Here is a 22,157-nt window from a genome sequence, read left to right on the forward strand (position 1 = left end):
ATGTCAGTCAGAAGAGATTCTCATGTGTATTTGCTCTGCTCTGAAGATAATGCTGATACCCACCATCTGGTCATTCATCCCCCATGAACATCCTCATCACAGCAGCCTATGCTGTAATCTGGACAGTCATTATTCAAAGTTGAAAGAAGAGTTGTTTCTTACTCTTCTCCCAAGAAAGGCAAAGGTTGCATTTGGATCAGAATTGGCATGAGCTGCTCTTGTAACTGGCAGGTGAGCAAGCTGGCTGCTGTCCCTGCGAGCTGAGCAGATTGCAACAGCAGCAGAGGTGATTTGAAAGAGAAGGGCAGGTGGCACCAGTAGCTGTAAGAAGTGGGCCCAAGCAGAAAACCAAATGTTGGCATCTGGCCTCTGTTCTGCTGTTACCCAATGGGGAAAGTATATGTATCCTTATAATATCCTGGCATGACATGCCATCTCCTGAAGTCAGGGTGTTGAAACCCGTTTCTAGATGTGGTTATAGAGGACCCTGGTGTATCTTAATCTGTGATGTTCTATATAGTTATCCACAAGTTTCACATATAACTATTCATCTCCTGGTGAAAAATTACTTCAGAAATCTTCTAACATACTGAAATACTTCCTTCACAATTCTCTGAGTACAAACCCCATACCAATAAAAGTGTATTATGAGACTGGGATATGGGCTGACTAGAACAGCCTAGGTTGGAAGGGACCTTAGAGATCGTCAACTCCAACCTCCCTGCCATGGACAGGAATGCCTCTCAACAAGACTCAGCTGCTCAAGGCCTCATTCAGCTTGGCCTTGCACACCCCCAGTAAAGCTTTTCAGCAACAGTTACATTTAGCATCCTTAAAATACAGTACACAGTGAGAAAACAGCTCCAGTCTGTCTGTGTGCCGTCAGGCTCCCCACTGAATTTCTAGAGCTTAGTTCTTTTTCAAGCACTGTTTAAAGCTTTTGGTGGTTTGCAACCTTAGATACCCTCAGAAGAAGTAGTCTGAGTTTCAACCTCCCCTGTGTCCTCTCAGCTACTTCCAGTCCAAAGCTGCCTAAATATAGACTTGATTCAAACAAACAAGCAAGCAAACCTAGAACTACAGACCACTGGTTTTTCATTAGTGCAACTAGTAGTTTAAGTCTCTAGTTTGGGTCCTTTTAGCATCATCCTCTACAGCACTTTCTCACCTCCAGTTAAATATTTTGTTTTCCCTTGGGTGCTTTTCTTCTGTGGTGTGTTGGAGACTCTTGAAAGTTTTAATACCTGAGTTTCAGGAATTCAATTCACTTTTCCACTGCATTATTACTTCCAGAAATGAAGCCTTGAGCTCACAGAAGTCATTTTGAAGTGGAAGATCACCACTGACTTGTGTGAGACCAAGATTTCACTTGTGTAGTCCCACTTTGAGAAGCAAACATCAAAAAAATGCTGTTTAGCTGCTAAGATTTTTTGCCCAGACTTTATGGACACTTTATACCAGGTGGTGTGTCTCTACATAGCTGTTCTAATTGGTGGCTTTGACATTGGCTTTGTGTGTAATGATTCTGAATTGCAAATGACAGAGAATGAAGGAAGCAAGGAAAGGTATTTGCTAGAAACATTTATGGATTTGAAAAAGTCATTAGCTACTTCTGGTCATTGCCTTCCATCCAACTGTGGCCATAGTTACACTTCAAATTGGCTCTGAGAATGGGTTTTTGCACTTGAGGTGCCTTCAACCAGCCAAATGTGGTGGTACTCCTCAAGCTTATCAATTTTTAGCCATTTTGTTAGATACAATATAGATTGATTTTTAAAAATAACCATTTGGGATCTTTTCAGTATCTTGGAGAAGAAATTACTTGGAGCACTTGACATTTTAATGCAGTTTGTCTTTTCAAATAGATTTGGCTTCTAATGCATGTGACAACAGGACTTTGCTCTTCAGTTAGAGCACACATTTCAGAGTAGTTGTTACCTAAAATATTATCATAAGGCATAAGAAAACACACGATTTAAGTTGCCTTTCATGAACATAATTAAGAATTAATAAGCCTGTACCAGTGGCTAGTCCTCAGAATTTCCACTGTTTTGCCTTTTGTGACCCATGTTATTAAAAGTCCATTATTTTTACAGACTTTATTAAATTGGATCTTATTAAAGCATTCTATATTTGCATTTGGTCTTTCATAATTCATTATTATTATGACATTTACTTTTTACCATCAGATCTGAAAACATATCATAAGCTACCCTTTTCTCTTGAAAGAAATGCTAATTTCAAACAGTCCTCTAATGGAAGAGAAAAGCTTTATCAGTTTTTTCATTTATTCAAGATCGTGTTAAGAATACTAATGCTAGACTTCTGTATGCTAATATCCAAGAGCTTTTTTGGTCAAAAGCTTAGAATTATTGTTTTTTTAGACCAGACTGCTAAGTATGTCACTGGCAGGGCACTAATACAAAAGAAAATACAAGTCTGAAGTACCAGGTTTTAATTCTGTCACTGCTGAAGGCAATTCCTGGATCTTTCATTGTTAAATTGTGGGTTTGTATGAAATCTTACTGGTTTTATACTCTCTATTTATATATATATATACACACACACACACACTTATATATATATATACATACTTACACTTTACTATTATGGCTCTACTTTGCTTCTCTTTTAGAAGTTTTTACCAATTAATTTATCACAATTATTTGGGATGGGGAACTGGGGGGGGTGTTAGTTTTGAATCACAGCCTGCAGAATTGTGTAACAGGAAATGGAATTCTCCATCCAATAAATCACTGTCCCAACTGGTTATTAATTTGTTTAATTTAGACAGTCGTGGTTCTGTCGTATTGGTAAATAGCCTCATGATTCGATCATAAAAAGGGATAAAGAGCTCTGGAATTGACTGCAGAAACCTAGGTGTTAAAAAGCAGATAACAGTTAAACTGCTGGATTCAGCATAATTAGTTTTTCAACACCTAACTTGGAAAACACCTCTACAACGTTCACTTTTTTTTCTCCCCACACAGGTTTCTGACGATGTGCACTAGGCACTTCGGGAGTGTTGTAGCCCAAACAATTCGAACTCAGAAGACAGACCAGTTTCCACTTTTCCTGATTATTATGGGAAAACGATCATCTAATGAAGTATTGAATGTAATACAAGGTACAGTTCTCACTTTGTATTAAAAGCATTTCTTAGGTGAATGTTGAAGCTATTAGAAGACATCTGTGCTGACCATTTCTTTTTTTCAAGATGTTCAGGATGTGAATTGATCTCACAAAAGAAACTTTGCTGCCACACTATAAATAGCTGCCATTTATGAATGTATTAACATGGTATTGGAGATTGAAGTTGCCTTGACTGTAGCAGAATCATAGTAAAAGTTTTTCATTTTTATCTTTTTTAAGTAGAAGCCAAATTCCCTAAGTAAGGAGCTACATTTGTTTTCCAAATTTATATCCAGTGTTGTTCCTGATAGAATGGAATGGAATAGAATGGAATAGAATAGAATGGAATGGAATGGAATAGAACAGAACAGAATAGAACAGAATGGAATAGAATGGAATAGAATAGAATAGAATAGACCAGGTTGGAAGAGACCTTCAAGATCATTGCATCCAACCTATCATCCAACCCATCTAATCAACTAAACCATGCAACCAAGCAACCTATCAAGTCTCCTCCTGATCTCCAAAAGATTATGGGTTTTGTACAGTGCCAGAATGGATTTTGCTCTTTGCATGCAGTTCCTTGTTCATATGTGGACTCCTGTTGCATGTAGTGGGCCAATGTGTGAACAGTTTTTCAGACTTCAAATCAGAATTGAAGTTACTAATATAATCTCACATAAATGGAGCTTTCTGACACAGATGAGCAGTTCTGTGATTCTTTCTGGCATAACCATTCCTCTGATTTCACTGACAGTAAGATGACTTAGATGTGGAGTGATGCCCTTTGACTGCTGTTCTCAGTAACTCTTCAAATTAAAGTACATCAAAGAATGGCTGCCTTTCATTTCTTCTGCTTTCTCCACAAGTTTGCCTTCATGACACTGTGTCCTCATTTATTTATTGCTTATATCTGGCAGTCTTTATTTTAATCTCCTTATTTGCTGGAGGAAGTTCAAACTCAGGAAATACTGCCTTTTGCAGACAGCATTATTGTTGCTTTCTGCATATGGGAGTGATAATTTTCCTGAGGAATCTGCAGTGCTCCTTCCTATGGCTGAAACTGTTAATTTGGATGGATTTTGACTCCTCAGTGCAAGCTGCAACACAACACCAATTCATGGTACTTCTGTCACTTACAAAACTGGCTTCATGCAAATAATCTCAGAGAGTTTCTTGGGTTTGTAGCTGTGCCACAGAGTTCAGCACCTGTATTGCCCCAAAGTCCCTTTTAGCAACTTGGTGACTCAAAGTCATAGCAGAATGAAGCCTTATAGTATAAAATAATCCAGTTTATTTCAATGCATTAGTTGAGTTTTAATGATTAGTCAGATTTTCTGCAGTCTTTTGAACTAAACTAAGCTAAAGTGACCATCAGTTGCAGCCTTACTTAAGTTTATCCTTTAACCATGATCGGCTGTGCTCTGCTTGTTCTTTTCCCATGAATTCAGTCACTGCTATTTTTTAACAATGTGCCTTCAAATGAATGCTGGTCTCTGGAGTCGTGTGTGGTAGCATGCAGGATAACATTTTCTGCTAAGGTAGCAAATGGTAGAACTGGAAACAATGAGGGCCTTTCAGGGCTGGGTGAGAAGGCATGTTTACAGAAGAGATACACCAATGTAAGTCCCAGTGGCATTTATTGAAATGCAGACTGTCTTGCTTTCCATTTTCACTTTTTCCTGGGGCTGGAAACTATGGAGACAGTTTTGTTTTCTTTAGTGGTACTGTGGCTTCTGGTTAGTTTACTCCTTTTAGGAATTTTGACCAGCATCACGTGTCCAGAGAAGGGCAACAAAGCTGGGGAGGGGCTTGGAGCACAGCCCTGTGAGGAGAGGCTGAGGGAGCTGGGGTTGCTCAGCCTGGAGAAGAGGAGGCTCAGGGGAGACCTTCTTGCTCTCTCCAACTCCCTGAAGGGAGGTTGTAGCCAGGTGGGGGTTGGTCTCTTCTCCCAGGCAAGCAGCACCAGAACAAGAGGACACAGTCTCAGCTGTGCCAGGGGAGGTTTAGGCTGGATGTTAGGAAGAAATTCTTCCCAACAAGAGAGATTTGCCATTGGGATGTGCTGCCCAGGGAGGTGGTGGAGTCACCATCCCTGGAGGTGTTTAGGAAGAGACTGGATGGAGTGCTTGGTGCCATGGTTCAGTTGATTAGATAGTATTGGATGATAGGTTGGATTCAATTATCTCAAAGGTCTTTTCCAACCTGGTTTATTCTATTCTAATGTAAGTCTGGCTCTCAATGGTTCTGCTGTGATTCAGACTGTTTAGGCTGGCAGATGTTACAGAGTTTATAGTTTTCAACCACTTCTCCTGGTCTAAGACCTTTTAACTACTCTGACAAGTGGCTCTAATGGGTAGTCCACTCTTCAGTTTAGGAAGAGAAACCAAAGACTGGTAGGAAATTAAACTGGTCTTTCAGTCTTACTGAAGACTGGGGGCCACACTGGTAGGAAACTATGCATGTGCTCTGTTGCTTGATATATACACATAGATGACTTACTTTCCTGCTATTACTAGCTTTAAAAGTTTTATGAGAATTAAATACACTGAAGAGAATATATTATAATATTTGAAATGTTACTACTAGTTATACTTGAATAAAACTGCATGTATACACATCCATTTCATCACTCTGTTCTGGGTTTTTCCTTATTTTGTGTTTGGTTGTGTTCATTTCATGTCAGGGAGCCTCGGATGCATTCATTTCCTGTAACATCAGTGATGAGGAGGCAAAAAATAGAGTTATTCCATGCAAGCACAAAAGCAATCATTCAGATCTGAACCACCTAAAATTTTAGCCTAGGACTAACATTTGTGTGTGAAAACAAATTTGAATTTTCAATACCAAGGCAAATGAAAAGCATTCTGCTGAGATACTTTGCATTTTCTGCTCTACTCTGTCTTTCATTTATTTCTGTTTTTTAAGTCTGGCTATTTCTTATGGATTAATTCTAAAAGGATGTCTACTAACTTTAATGCTAGGAAGTTCAGCTACCTTCTTTTGTTGCTAGGTAACACAACAGTGGATGAGCTAATGATGAGGCTGATGGCTGCAATGGAGATCTTCAGTGCCCAGCAGCAGGAAGACATAAAGGATGAGGTGAGTGCTGGAAGTTACTGAAGATGCCTATGGGCTTCCACAATTCACTGGGGGTGAAAAATTAACCAGGTGTTTTCTTTAGCCAGTAGAGTTGGGTATGATCTGTTTTAGTGTCTCTTCTATCATCAGGAATCAAAAATGCTGTCTCCTTTGTATATTTATTTGGGCCTCAAAAAAACCTCCTCCTTATTGGTCTTGCCATTTTCAGTTTGTTTCTTTTTCCTGAGTATTCGTCATGAGTAATCATTTACATTGTGTGATATTACAGAGCTTAGTGTGCTCATACGAGGAAACAAGTGGCAGATTATTTCCCAGTGACTAAGCTCCCAAGTCACAGGAGTCATAGAGAACCAGAGATCAATTGAAACATCTTAACTGTATAAGTTTAAAAGGAGATTGAAAAGCAGCCCTACCCAGAACTCTGCCAGTACTGAATCACCATGCAGAACAAGGCAGAGTGGGTAAGTGGTGATGAGACTTTTCAAAACAGTGTTGCAATTAGACAGAGGTAGGCACAGGGAAGTATACAATTGAAAGATGTTTATCTGTTACTCTATAAAATGAGAGTGACATTTTGAAGTAATGAAGTGCTTAGGAGTTTATAATAATAGGTGTGTTGCCATTCAAGATTATTCTTACCCTGTTGTATAGACATTGATTGACAATAATTCACTAAACACATTCTTCACATTTAAATCTTACATCTCATTAGTATGAGATTTACTGATTATGTTTATCATAATACAAAGACACACAAGAGCTGTAGTTAATTTTTTTTCCCCTTCTTTACTTATGCTACCTGTAATTCATTGGTAAAGAAATTGACTTTAATTTTGTTAATACTGAACACAAATTTTAATACGAGGATTACAACAAAAATCCAAGGCACCATGTAATTGAATTTTTTATTGCATTTCAACAGGAATGCATACAGTATGGGGTTATTTTAATGCTTTAATAAGACAGTAAAATTCACATCACTGCTGAGTTCCAAGAAAGGTTCAGAACTGAAAACTATAGAAGTTGGTGGAAAGGACAGTTGAAAAAATAATAATAAAATAAAATAAACAAAACAGAAGGAAAGAAAAGCATGTAAAGGTAGAGAGATGAGAGCAAATCAGGGGCAAGAGAAGGAACTAATGGTAGGAGTGATAGGATTGGAACACAGGCAGGAGCCAGAGACCAGAAGAGTTGTCCAGAGCAGGAGACATTTGTATTTATGAAAGAAAGTGGGGGCAGGTGAGATAGTGACAGGCCTGTCCTAGGAGGATAAAACCCAAGTGGGTTTGCTACTGAGTGGTCTGAATGTAATGGAAATAAAGCTTAAAGAGAGATACGACTCAGTAGCCTTTAGGCTGTGATTGCAGACATGGGAACTGGGTTCTTCCTGAGCTGGATGCCCAAGAGCACTGACAGTCCAGTAGCATGTCCCTACAGTGGTGATAGGGATGTCTGCTGACTTCTTTCATCAAGTGCTGTATCTGTGTAAGGAGAATGGAAAACGAATTTGTATACATTCCCCTAAAATCTGCCGTTCTCCAAGTCTTCTGTAGTCTTTTCTCACATTTCCTTTTGGTTTTCTGCCACTGAGAGCACCAGTGGCATTTTGTTCCCCAAAGAGAGCTTTTCCTAACACACTTTGATGTTCAGCAAACTAATGGCAAATCTCAAAAATGATGGAGGCAGATTTCCAGATGCTGTGGGTTCTAGAGACAAGCAGGGTATTTACTTACACGTTGGCTCCACTTGTTAAAAGCACACCAAGGAGGAGATCTTGGACTCTTTTGCCTTTAAAGCAGGAAGTTTAAATATACAAATTAACCCCACTTCATGACATTTCCTCTTTTGGAGAAGGCAATATTTGACGAGCAGCCTGCATTCAATAGAAAGCTTTCAGCTGAAGAAAAAGAACACTATCTTTTTGTGGTTTGCTATGTAACATGTAGCTTGCTTGTATTTGACAGCTTCAAGTGTTCAAACATCAGCACCTTTTCTTTTTTTTTTTTTTTTAAAGATCTTACTGCAACTGGTTGAAGGTTTCCCCAAATATTTCAGTAGCAAACAGGATACAGAATCCGGTTTCTGTTACTGTTTCCTTAATAGCAACACTAAGTCACCATAAAACCACAAGAATATAAGCAGAAGTCTTTTGTGTTTTAAAAACAAGTCATCTCTATGGCTTTGCTGTGAACAGAAGTGTGTGTGTGAGAGAGAGAGAGAAGTAGAACTGGAAACGCGTGTAAATAGCAGCATGAAATCACTAATGAGCTGGTTTGTGCAGCTGAACTTCTCTACTTTGGGCTGTAACTTGCACGCACATGAAAGCTTCCAAGGCTGCTATGGCACAGTTCTGCCTAGCACAGCGTGTTTCACAGTGCCCTCTGATGGTTGTTTCAGTGTAGGATGGCTGTTACCACTGTCAGATAAGGGTACAGCTGTTCACCCTGACGGTGGCTATAGCCGTGTAGGTATCGCGCTACAGCCAGCTCCCTGTCACTGATCATCCACCAGTGGTGCAGTTAAGGTACTGAGAACCGCATTGCTGACGTGTGTCCCCTGAGCAAAGGGAGTCACTTCCTTAGCTGGTGCTATTAGTATGGTTAGCTAAATCCTGTGTGTTTGTATCTATGTATTAGTAAAATTTGCTGGTGTAGCCTTGTAAAATTCAAATCAGACAAATTCGGGGCATATTCCTACAATGTCAAGTACTAAAATACCATCATTTAACCACCAATTGGATTTAATCTTTTACATTGTGTTTGGTTAAGCATTTTCTTATGTAATCTCCAGAGAAACACCTTAAAAACAGTGAGATGCATGTACATACCCATAGTCATCCAGATTACCTGTCTTGAGGTGCACTGGTGTGTATCTTAGTCACCCATTTTCTCTACCAGGCTTTCTGAAATGAAGATCAATTTGCTGTCCCATTTGTTCCTCTGCCCCTCCAAAGCTTCTGGGCCAGTCATGAATTACTGGACTGGTTGCATGCTGCCCCTGAACTGAGTTGCTCAGATGACATTTTGGAAACCTCCTGCCTCCTTTGGACCACACTGGTGACATGGCACTGTAGATACATGGTCTAGCTGTTGTGCTGCCTGTTTTTATAAGTTTGCTACTTAAATTGGTGTAGTGACAAGCCACAAATAATAAAATGTGGTCAGCAGGTACTGATGGTTTGCTTCTGATAAGAAAAGGCCAATGGCCAGTTCTGGTGGCCCAGCATAAGAAGAAAATTGAACTGCTGGAGTGGGTCCAAGGGAGAGCCACGAAGATGATCAGGTGGCTGGAGCACCTCTCCTATGGAGACAGGCTACAGGAGTTGGGGCTGTTCAGCCTGGAGAAAAGAAGGCTCTGGGAAGACCTTATAGCAGCGCTCCAGTACCTGAAGGGGGCCTACAATAAAGCTGGGAAGGGACATTTTACAAGGACTTGTAGTGATAGGACAAGAGGAAATGTCTTTAAGCTTGAGGAGGAAGGGTAAATTTAGACTGGAGATTAGGAAGAAATTCTTTAGAGTGAGGGTGTTGAGACGCTGGAACAGGTTGCCCAGGGAGGTTGTGGATGCCCCCTCCGTGGATGTGTTCAAGGCCAGGCTGGATGAGGCCTTGAGCAACATGGTCTAGTGGAAGGTGTCCCTGCCCATGACAGGGGAGTTGGAGCAACCTGGTCTAGTGAAAGGTGTCCCTGTCCATGGCAGGGGAGTCAGAACGATGATCTTCAATGTCCCTTCCAACCCAACCCATTCTATAAATCTATCAATCAGTGGCATCAACAGCAGCAAGGCCAGTTGGGCAGGATACAGTCCCACCTTTGTCAGTGCAGTCTGATCTAGGGTCTGAAGACCAGCCTCAGGCTGTGTATTGAGAATTACTCTGAAGCCACATTAATGACTTCATAGATCTGTTGGACACATTTTCCTTTTCTAACCATGTTGTCTCCTCTGGCCCACACCACAAATGTTGATACCTCAACTGCCGTTCAGGCAGCGGGGTAGGGTATTTGACAAGGGCAGATAAAGGCCACTAAGGAGTTTATCTTGTGAGTTGAGAAGGGTGTACCAGAGCAAGGACAACCATCCTCTGCCCCTGTTGATTGAGGTGTGAACTGCGATTTCTCAGGGGCTGACTTTGAAAAGAGCGCATGGTATCAGTTCCTCTTTGGTGTCAATGCCTGGTGCTGGACTTAGGAAAACAAATAACAATTGTAAAATATGACACGCCCTGGAATGTCTGCTTTTAAACACCCTGTTAGCTTGCTTACTTTAATTGGAGAGTTAAATAATCATCTCAGCGTGACATGATGGGCACAAATAGTTAGTTCCTTTGTGAGATTAATGTGAAGAGATACGTGATTAAATCCTGGCATTACAGCACAGCACACCTGTTCTGGGCTGATCCCGAACAATTTTTTTTTCCCTCCATTGCCTGAGGAGGAGGCTTCTCAAAGGATTACAGTAACACTTTTTGACAAGCTTATGCAGGGTGGAGTTTCCATGTAATGACAGGGCTCATTTGATGATGCCTCAGTAATGCATTCTTTTTATTTTTGCTGTCAACGTTTATTACTGTAGAAGCATTGACTGTTACACAGCTGGTCCAACTTGTCCACATTTCAGCAACAGTAGGTCTCTCGCCGTGTTTATTTTTGTCGTTATGCAACACCAGCGCTCCTGCTCTCAGGTTAGACTTCAAGGTGGCATTGTGATACTCGTAGTTGCTTCAAAAACCTTCATGTTTTCACAAATACCAGTTAAAACCTTCAGCTCACTTTAAATTATGTCTGCTGACACGCTGTATTCTTTCGTGTAAAAGAGAGACAAACATTCTTAAACTGGAAAAACTCTTGTTAATAGGCCAGCACTGAAGATAAGCTGTACAAAAATGTAGACCTGCAGAAGCACCATCTTTGCTCTCTGATCTTAGGTGACATCTCTCTTCTTCCTAGACAGTGCTACAGCATAAGTCTCACTCTCTGGAGATACACAAGTCCTGTCTGGAGGCATTTCAGGGTATATATGATCCTGCTCTGGCAGGGGAGTTGGACTAGATGATCCTTGTGGTCCCTTCCAACCCTGACTGACACTATGATACTATGATTTTTGAGGTCCCTTCCAGCCCCTAACATTCTGTGATTCTGTGAGGAAACTAGAAGTCCTTCCTTACCAATATCTGGGTGGGGATTAAAAAAAACCCAACATGCAAAAGAGAAAACCTTCCAGAACAGCAACAATAATTCACCTTCTTTTCCCAGCCACAGCTTCTTGTCAAAATATTCCTGCCTGTGTAGCCCAGAACTCTCTTGTGTTAGATGGGGCTGTACAGGCCAAGGTTTGTTTCCATAACGTTGCAGTGAGAAGCCTGGTATGACTATATCTTCCTCCTCTTCTGCCTCACTGCTGTCAAACATTAGGTATTTCCTCCTTCTTTTCGATACGATAATTTAACAGTTTTAGCTTCCAACACCTTTTCTCTTTCTTCTTCCAAAGACATATCTCACAGCCAGAAAGGAAGCAAAAGAGGACTGGTGCTAGTGCATTATCTCCTAATCCATGGTCTGTTGGTCTATTCCTCCTTTAGCCTGGTTGCTTTTCTCCACTCCTTACCTGTGGCTGTGCTGTCCAGTTAGAGTGTGGCCGAAGTGCTTCCATCAGCCGTGCAGCAGACCCCTGCACTTTCTGTTGAGGGATGGAAGCTCCCATTAAAATCAGCAGAAATTAAGCATCTGAATCCCTTTTGATAATATGTGTTCCATCTAACACTGTCATGTGTATCATGGTATATAATATTTGCACAACAGGAGGTTATGAGAACAAATACGTGAAATTCATTAAATTCCAAAGCGCAACAGCACTACGGTGATGACAGCCCATCTAACAAAGATTGTGATTTAACCCCTCCAAAAAAATCCAATTAGCACATTGACTAATTATTACTAGTTATAACTAATTAAACTACAGTAATCAAAATTTATTTGATTAAATTTTCCAGTTTTGTAGTTGTAATATGATAGCATCCCAAACAATGGCTCCCCCATTGTGCACTTCACCGCGCTGATGCGCCAGCGGCCGCCAGTGCTGCCTGTGGGAGCTGGCGGCGTGTTTTGAACCTTGACAAAATACAAGGCAATGGCAGAGGAAAGAAAGAAGATAAAATGAAAATATCTTTAGTGCAGGTGGCTTTTTTTGGCTCTACATGTTGATGGTTCCAGTCACTAGAACGTTTGCTTAGTTTCTCTTGACAAACAGTAGCTCTCCCTGGTCTGCAGCCTGGGTGGGCACGTGTAGCAGGACCGGCTGGCTCATTTCCAATGGAAAGTCACTGCAGGCCTGCTTCTTGAAGGGTTTGGGGTTGGGTTTTTTCTTGTCACTTGAAATAACTCTCAAAAATAAGTGTCTGTTGCCAGGCTTTCAGCCTTTGATACAGACGGGCAGGATCCTCTGGTAGTTCTGTGGTGTTGTGCTCCCTCACTCAGCCCCGTCCAGCCTCCCCACCTGTGGTTTTGACGCCACAGAAACATTCATTTGCTTTGTCTTCATCGTTCCCATATGCCTAACACATTCTGCGGACGCTTTTTTTCTCCCATATATCCCCGTCATATATGTGTAAGTTATACAATGTGCAAGTCTGTCATCTTAGTGAGTCAAATTAATGCCTTTCTTGCAGTGCTTTGTTTGGACAAAGGGGTGTTTCTCTTTAACGCTCCCATGAATAGCCTTAAGCATTTGCAGATTTTAATTTCAGGAGTGGTTCAGTGAAATGAACTGTCTTTCAGATAAGCATTCAGCATTTCTAAATACACTTCTCTCTTTTCTTTTTTCTTAATTATTTTTCTTTTTTTCTTTCTTGTAACAGCCATTTACTCGCTGATGCTCTGAGAAACGTCTTCTGCTCAGGGTTATCTTCTCAAGTTCTGTCTCGTTCAGTTTTACTTCACAGTAAAACTGATCCCAAAGGGCAGTGGGAAATAAAGTATAAGAGCTCGCTGAGACAAATCAGGTGCAGAACTAAATTCCTAGGGTTAAATGATTAAATCCTACCTTCAGAAACTCAGTGATAAAATTAAAACTGAAAAAAGTCCAGAAGAGCCAATGCTGGCTTTTCCAGTAAAACAGCCAATCCAAAGACCCAACTGCATTGTGTATTATTTTCCCTGTAGAATCTGCAGGAAAAGAAGGCATTGCTGTCCTAAATGCAGACAGGAATCCGTCTCTTGCATCATCCTGCATCTGCAGGGGTAACTTCAGAAATTATTTAGGGAATAATTATTGGAAAGAGTTATTCTGAATTTCTTCTCAACCTTATCTGTAGATTTGTCTTAGTCTGGTAGCTCTGGATATTACTCAAGGGAAGATTTTGCCTGGTCCCTTGTAGCTAGTTTGTAAGTGTTCCCTATTTTTTGTTATGACTTTGCATCTGAAAGATGCATGATAGCAAAGGAAATTTGTACCTGAAGAGCATATTCTGTGGGTAAATGCAAACTTTTTTTTCCAACTATCAAATTTCCATTGAATTAACATCCTCCCTGTTGTTGCATTATCAAAATGAGAAAGCAAAAAGATCCTTTTTCCCTTTAAGGAGCGAAGTCTTCTCATCCCATGCCCCAGACCACTGGGATGCGGATGGTTTGCATTTGCACCAGCCTTCAGTGGCTGCTGTGGAATTAAACAATGCTATATAACTCCAGTTTCTGATGAAAGCTTTGTAAGTGGCATGGGATAAGTCAGCACCTGTTTGTACCTCGGTTTCTTGAAAAATGGAGATGGCAGTTTTGCCTTCATTGTTGAAAGTATTGTGGAGATGACTGTTCAGGCAATGCTGCAAGTTATGTAGAGTTTAACAGGGAAGCTACCAGCTGCCTAAAGTTTTGTGGATGGATAGCATGACATTTTTAGAATTAACTCTTGGTGGTATGGCTATTCTGTTTTCCTTCATGTGCTCTTTGTTAGTGCAATGAAAGATTCTCTGCAAAATACTCCCTTCTGTTTTTCCCATCACCATTATGAAATTTCTGTTGTTGCTTTCTGGTGAGCTTGAGTCATCCTCATACTTCGTGTGGTTTCTCTAAGAGGAAGAGAGGACTAAAATAAACTGCATTACAAAAAGGGGAACCGCTTCCTCTAATGTCTTAAAATTTGTCCAAGGTGTAACTCTGGAGCAGAGAATATTACAAGTTTGCCATCATCTCAATAGAGGAGGTGTTTCCCCTTGAGCGTGAGCAGCGTTAACAAAACGCAGAAGGAAGTACAAAGACACATTTCACATTACCTCTGCTTCTTCCCTAAAGAAATCTGGATTTCAGGTTGGTTTTTTAAGGTCTATTTCCGTAAGAACAGGATTGTTTCAACGCAGTGTGAAGTTCAGTGGTGTGGTCATTTACTTTGAGATGTGCCTCACATATTTCTGTGAGGACCAGGCAGTCATGCGTAGTAATTCTTCACATTCCTGACATCTCTTTCATAATCCACTTTTGGGATGATGATAACTGCAATGAATAGGCAGGAAAGGAATTTCATTATTTTTTTTTTCAAATGCCTGGAATTAGTGTTTAGATTCTAGTTGTAGAATCTATAGTGTCAGTATTTTTTGCAGTTAGCATCCAGATGATGTGTTTTAAACCTATTTAGAAAACTCTTCTGTGGAGCTCTCTGTAGGTAAATAAATCCTAAGCTCATCACAAGTAACTTCCCAGAGTCTTGTAGATGGTTTGTAACATATGTAAAATAAAAGCCAGCACTCAATTTCTTACAACTCTAAGGGAGCTTTAACAGCTTTTATAACTCCATAATTTTTTGCTTTTCATGGGTGGTTTTTTCTGCTTTGGGTTGGGCATTTCTGTGTTTCTTTGGTTTATGGCTGGGTGTTTTTGTAGGGTAAAGTAACTCTATGTAGTGTTGCTTGAAATCTTTGATGAAGGAAGGAGACTTACATAGAATACATACAATACATAGAATAAACCAGGTTGGAAGAGACCTTCAAGATCATCGCGTCCAACCCATCAACCAATCCAACACCGCCCAAGCAACTAACCCACGGCACCAAGCACCCCATCAAGTCTTCTCACAGTATCACAGTATCACACAGTATCACAGTAACTAAGGTTGGAAGAGACCCCAAGGATCATCAAGTCCAACCTGTTCCAACAGACCTCACAACTAGATCATGGCACCAAGTGCCACGTCCAATCTCCCCTTGAACACCTCCAGGGACTGCGACTCCACCACCTCCCTGGGCAGCCCATTCCAATGACGAATGACTCGCTCAGTGAAGAACTTTTTCCTCACCTCGAGTCTAAACCTCCCCTGGCACAACTTGAGACTGTGTCCCCTTGTTCTGGTGCTGGTTGCCTGGGAGAAGAGACCAACCCCCTCCTGTCTACAACCACCTTTCAGGTAGTTGTAGAGGGCAATGAGGTCACCTCTGATCCTTCTCTTCTCCAGGCTAAACAATCCCAGCTCCCTCAGCCTCTCCTCATAGGGCTGTGCTCAAGGCCTCTCCCCAGCCTTGTTGCCCTTCTCTAGACACGTTCAAGTGTCTCGATGTCCTTCCTAAACTGAGGGGCCCAGAACTGGACACAGTACTCAAGGTGTGGCCTAACCAATGCAGAGTACAGGGGCACAATGACCTCCCTGCTCCTGCTGGCCACACTATTCCTAATACAGGCCAGTGATGGCAACTCCACCACCTCCCCAGGCAGCCCATTCCAATGTGCAATCACTCTTTCTGTATAGAACTTTTTTCTAACATCCAGCATGAACCTCCCCTGGCGCAGCCTGAGACTGTGTCCTCTTGTTCTGGTACTGCTTGCCTGGGAGAAGAGACCAACATCCGTCTGTCTACAACCTCTCTTCAGGTAGTTGTAGAGAGTAATAAGGTCACCCCTGAGTCTCCTCTTCTCCAGGCTAAAAGACTTCCATCGGAACAGTTGCATCTAATCTTTTGGGCATTGCTGGACTTGTGTGACCTTGGAAATTCAGTTGCTCTGCTGAGTTAGGTGTGATACATGAAGTTGCAAAACATGAATGTTAAATAGATTCTCTCTGAAATAATTACCATATTTTTTTAACGCTTGTCCTCATGCAGGTTGCCTGAAGTCTTCTTCCTTTTGACTATATCAATACCCTCCCTTCTCAGAAATTGAATATTAATGTAGGGTAGTTTCTTCTGTCAGGTTTGAGTTAATTTTTGAAGGTCCAGAGAAGCCAGGAAGAGAAATGGCTTATTCAGTGGTTATTGTCCTTTCAGCAAGAAAAGAATTACTTCTACTCACGTCTTCACTGAATAAAGTGATGGTTTCTTTATCTTCTGTGAATGAAATCTAGGACACACTGATTGCAGCATAATCTTGGGTCCCGTTTCTGTAAGGAAGAAGAGTTTCCTCTAAAAAGATCTTGTTACTTTCCAACAGGAGGTTTTATACCTTTTCCTGCAATTTGTTCTTGCCTCATGTGGTCACATGCTACTTTAAAGCTTTTTAACCACTAATATGTCAAGAGTTTTGTTTGAAGAACATCTTGGCATGTTTGCATGACGTGATAATAACAGTTAATGTGTGCTTCTCCCATTTAGAAATGAATTTTTGCCAAGTAGGGAAGTTCTGGGGAGAAAATCGATCGCTTTGCAAAGTAATTCCTTTAAGTGAAAGTAATTCCTTTAAGTTCCCTTGCAGATGAATGGGAAAATTAACATAATTCTTCAAGAAGCACTAGGTAGTAGTCTTTAATTTCTAGGAAATACAGGGGACAGATTACTGCAGTGCAAGTGCTGTATTACTGGTAACTACAGGTGACTGTGCTGAGCTCACCAGCAGTCTCACAGCTAAATCTTATTGATTTTTGTAGAGACCAGTGCAACCTCTGCAGGGCTCTGCAAGGATTATAAGATGTGAGAGGAGTAAGCACAGGGAAGCAGATGCTGTCTCTGGCTGCGGAGGCAGAGTATGAAGCTATTGATTGTACACTTTGCTTTATCAGACATCACCCCAGAGCAGTTATTCCAGCTTTTGGGGATATCCAGTTCTTGATCCTCCACCATGCGGGGTGATTCTTCCTGTACTTATAGTAAACCTTTATTTCTTTGTGCTGTGATCATTAATAAGATACTTTGCTAGATTTGCTGACTTGAAATCAGCACATGAACCTCATGTTTCTTGTCTGCCTGCATTTGTCCACCTGAGATGCTTCAGAGCACGACTTGCAAGTTTCCCATTTTTGTATCATATTTAACACTGTCAAGTGAGGCCTCTGTGTGTGTTTAATAGTCATGACCCTGGATAGATCCTCCTGAGGGCTTTTTTACCTAGGAAGGACCTGGGAGCAGGCCCTCTGACAAGGCAAGCCATTACCTGCAAATTAAAATCCAGACTCATCCTCTAAACCACGGTCTGTCCTTCTCTATTACAATACCATCCAAACTGTCAGCTGCAGGAGTGAAAACCTCCCCAGCAGCAGCCCACACATACCCCTCCAGAGACCCCCTTCCTATGTGGCTGGAACAGACGGAGACTGCACTGGCCATGGCCCTGGTACAGATGGCAGGGCAAAGAGCCTTGCTACCAGGTCCAGCCTTCAGGTCAAAGCTTGGACACACCAATTCTGTTACATGGCAATGAAACACAGCTTTAGGTGAGTTGTAATTTCTAAAGCCAAAGTCACCTTTGAGGTATTTAGGAACTCGTTTGTCCTGGCAGAAGTTAGACAAGTAAGGCAGTCAAATATTTTAAAGCCACTGGGTGAGTGACTGTGAGTGCTGTGAACATAATGATGTATTTCATACTGGTCCACTGTTTGCTGATGGTTTGGGGGTTTTTTGTTTGTTTGTTTTCACTTTAGGATGAACGTGAAGCCAGAGAGAATGTGAAGAGGGAGCAGGACGAAGCGTACCGCATATCGCTGGAGGCCGACAGAGCGAAGGTGTGTGCAGGGTGAAGCGATGGCATGAGTGCTGGGATGGGAATCTGCACAGGGGGTGAAATCTCTCTCTGGTGCAGAGGACTGCCTGCCTTCAGTTCTGCTCTTAAGATGGGAGGGATGCTGTAAGAGCAGTTACTACCCTCAGTGGTTATAAATGGCACCAGATACGGTCATGAGGGGTAGATGTGATTGAGGTTATTTTGCTATGGCAGTCCTGGCCTCACTTAATTCTAGAAGCTGGGAAAGAATGGCAGGAAGAGCTCACTTAATAAATGTCCTATTTGTTGTATTAATTTCTACAGAAAAGTTGAGAAGTTTCTTTGCTTTTATATGGCTGATGCACACCATTTAACACAACTATGGGAAGCAAGGCAACAGATGTGTGATTGCTGTTTGTGTTTTTCAGAGGGAAGCACAAGAGAGAGAAATGGCAGAGCAGTTTCGCCTGGAGCAAATTCGGAAAGAACAGGAGGAAGAACGTGAGGTGGGAAGTTTTCTGACAACTTTTTGAGTTCATGAAGTTTATGGACATTGCAACTTTCATTCAACACACGTTGCAGCTTTCATTCCAAGTATACTTTTTATGTGAACACTTCTTTTTTTTAATTACATATTTGCTATACGTATAAACCATAACGCAACGAAAGCATTTTCAGCCACTGTTAGCTCTCCTGTTCTACCATCAGATGACAATTATGACATCTGGGTGTGAATTACAGCCATATATTGGATAGATCTGTGAAATGAGCTCCATAAATGGTGGAATCCTTGGGAACCTCTAACCTTGTTTCTCCAGACACACCTTTTAAAAATGTAATACCATGGAGCTCTGTCATTTCTTCCAGGAAGTAGGAAGAAGTTCTTCATGGAAGGAGTGATTTGCCATTGGAATGGGCTGCCCAGGGAGGTGGTGGAGTCACTATCACTGGAGATGTTTAGGAAGAGACTGGATGGGGTGCTTGGTGCCATGGTTTAGTTGATTAGATGGTGTTGGATGATAGGTTGGACTCGATGATCTCAAAGGTCTCTTCCAACCTGGTTAATCCTCTCCCTCTCCTCTCCCTCTCCTCTCCCTCTCCTCTCCCTCTCCTCTCCCTCTCCTCTCCCTCTCCTCTCCCTCTCCTCTCCCTCTCCTCTCCCTCTCCTCTCCCTCTCCTCTCCCTCTCCTCTCCCTCTCCTCTCCCTCTCCTCTCCCTCTCCTCTCCCTCTCCTCTCCCTCTCCTCTCCCTCTCCTCTCCCTCTCCTCTCCCTCTCCCTTTAGACAAAGAGTAGCTGCAAATCTGATCAGACAAGTTGCACATTTAATTTGGAAGACAAAAGGACTGTAAAAAATAATATATTTAAGGTGAAACAAAAAATTAAAACAAAATCTAGAAAATTTTATTTATGGTACTTTTTATAATTCCTAAGCAGGCTTCTGCAGAATCTTTCTCAGAGTAAAAATTGTGTTTATGTTTCTAAGCCTATATAGGAAAGTAGAGACTATGTGCAGTGAAGAGTATTTGTTCCTCAAACTCTTGTGTTTTGTAGATTCTCAGTCACTGTCCCTGAAGGCATTCAAAACACATGTAGACATGGCACTCTGGGACATGGTTTAGTGGGCATGGAGGTGTTGGGTTGACAGTTGGACTTGATGATGCAAGTGACCTTTTCCAACCTTAATAATTCTATGATTTTCAAGGATCACAGTGCCTGTCAGAGACAGCTCCTGCAGGCTCTTTCCAGGCTCTAGGCTAGCTCCTGCCCTAGCTGTGTGTCCGTGCAGGCATTTCCATGTATTAGTGACTTCCTCTTTCTCATCTCCTGGCAAATACAAAATGTGGTAAAAGGGTTGGGGTGTACAGCCTGTTTCTTCCCCTGAAGTCCCACCACATTTCAAAGGATTGCTAAAACAGACTAGGCATGAAAATATTTCCACCTCTTGAAGCATAAGTCCTTACTGAACTGCTGTGAAACAGATGATACTTGTAAAGGTCATTGAAACCCTGGAATAAAATTCTCAGAAGAGATATTCACATGTAGATGTCTTGGCTGAAAGCACAGTTGATTGGAAGTTGGCCTTTGATTTCCAGGCTTGTAAGATTCTGCTACTGATAATTAATACAGAGCTGTATCTGCAGCCCTCTTGAACATATAGTTCCTGAGTATGCTTCCAGTATTATATCAAGTATAAATAAAATTGAAAGATGGGGAAAAAAAAAATCATTTATATAAAATATCAGAGTTCCTCTGTTTTTGGTGGACTTAATGGAACTTCTTTCATCTGACTTCCATGTGTTACGGAGATTTCAAATTTGGAATTAGATTGTCATTTAATTCTCCACTTAGTTAAAGTCCTTGGAACTGGTGGAATTCTGATAAATCACAGCCTTGCTCATTTCCACCACCCCCCCACCACGTGACTTAAATGTATACTTGACATTTCAGTCTTGTGTACTTTGCTGATGTATGAAAAAATTGCATTATACAACTACAAAAAAAAAGTTGGCTACGAACACATTTATTATTCCCTGCAATAAACCCAATAAACAAACTGTATGAGCAGTGCATTTGCATATATATTTTTTGACCAAGATAATGGCATTAAAAAACCTGAACCACTTAGGCATTCAGGAACCTTTTAAACTGTGCTGCATTGCAAATACCAAACAGGAGTATTCGGTGGTTTGGGAAAGATGCAGTCCCCTTCTTCTTTCTTATCCTACAGTATCTGATTACTTATTTAGCTCCTGTTAACATCAGCCAAGAATGGAAGCTAAAAAACAACTGAGGGAGCAATGCAGAGAACTAAGCTGTGAGAATTGTGTCAAGAGCAATTGTAAGATGGCAATTCTGTGAGGTTAATAGCAATAGAACATAGACCAGTCCTGAGCAGTAGCGGGCTGCTGAGCAATCAGCTCACACTCAGCATCAAGTAAGAAACATGGGGGGGGGGTAGGGGGGTGTTGGTGTTTAAGTAATTTTGCATGCATAGAAACAATAATTAATTCTGCTTTATTATATCTGCTCCTGAACCTTTTCTGATAGCTTGGCCTTTTGGAAATCGTTTTCTTAGGCAAAGGCTGCAAGACTGGCCCACATTATCAAAATGTACCTGGGCTTCCCTGTTTTAGCGTGGAGCGCAGTAATGAAAATAATGGGATCTGTTTGCTTAGCAGAACAAAAGGGATTTTAACAATAATGTTTACTAACACTCCCCATTTTCCATACAGATTACTTAGGCTGAATTGTTCTGCAACAGTGTTTACTTACAGAAGTGGCTTTATGTTCAGTTCATACGTTTAAAATCGGGCTGGTGAGCTATTCGCATACTGAACATCTTTTTATCAACAAACTGAAATTGCTTGTTCAGGTCCAAGAGTTTTTAATGGGATCCATCACTCTGTCATTTTCTGCCTTGGTTTGCTGGTACAGAATATCCACTGTAAATTGCCATTTTATGCTGAAGCCTTGGAGAGTAGTTACTTTGGGGAGCGGCGCACTCTTTGCACAAGAGAAGAGCTCTAATGAGCTACTGTTGTTTATTTTTCTATAATATAATTGATTGGGTTCAGTAAACAATGTAGCATCTGTTGTTATACTGTGTGGGGAAATGTCAAAACAGAAAGATAGTAAGCAGGTGGTTGAGAATGAGAAAATTAAAATAGAATCTATTTAAAATAGAATCTCACAGTAGATGAGCAAAAATGAACTCAAGTTCTATGTATAAATATTTATACTGAGATATAATTTGCTCAGAGGTTCATATGTAAGAAGTAGGCTGTTGAAAAGCCTTCGCAATCTTGGTTCTGCCCAGTCCATTCCCTTTGTAATGTAATCTTCCTGCGTCAGTTTCTGTTACCGAATGACCTTGGGGAGGTTTTCAAAGGCGCAAATAGCAACTGTGTTATCTTGAAAGTTCCCTGAAAATCTGGGTAAATCCCAGCCTGACTGCCCCTTCACTTTGCAAAACTGTCTTTCAGGTGCATTTTGGGGGAGGCAGTGTGGTCATGCTGCTGCTTCCATTCATTGG

At 41.2% G+C, this 22,157-nt stretch overlaps 1 protein-coding gene across 1 annotated transcript in view; it reads left to right on the forward strand.

Annotated features, from left to right (window-relative positions):
• The window catches only part of FAF1 (Fas associated factor 1), a 180,061-nt gene that overhangs the window by 140,367 nt on the left and 17,537 nt on the right, over positions 1-22,157 (forward strand). The window contains exons 14-17 of the mRNA XM_009909019.2: positions 2,991-3,127; positions 6,146-6,234; positions 18,065-18,145; positions 18,552-18,629. Of these exons, the coding sequence (XP_009907321.2) occupies positions 2,991-3,127; positions 6,146-6,234; positions 18,065-18,145; positions 18,552-18,629 (385 nt within the window). The remainder of the gene's footprint in view (positions 1-2,990; positions 3,128-6,145; positions 6,235-18,064; positions 18,146-18,551; positions 18,630-22,157) is intronic.

This window comes from Dryobates pubescens, chromosome 11 (assembly GCF_014839835.1).
Source record: "Dryobates pubescens isolate bDryPub1 chromosome 11, bDryPub1.pri, whole genome shotgun sequence".
Lineage (NCBI taxonomy): Eukaryota > Metazoa > Chordata > Aves > Piciformes > Picidae > Dryobates > Dryobates pubescens.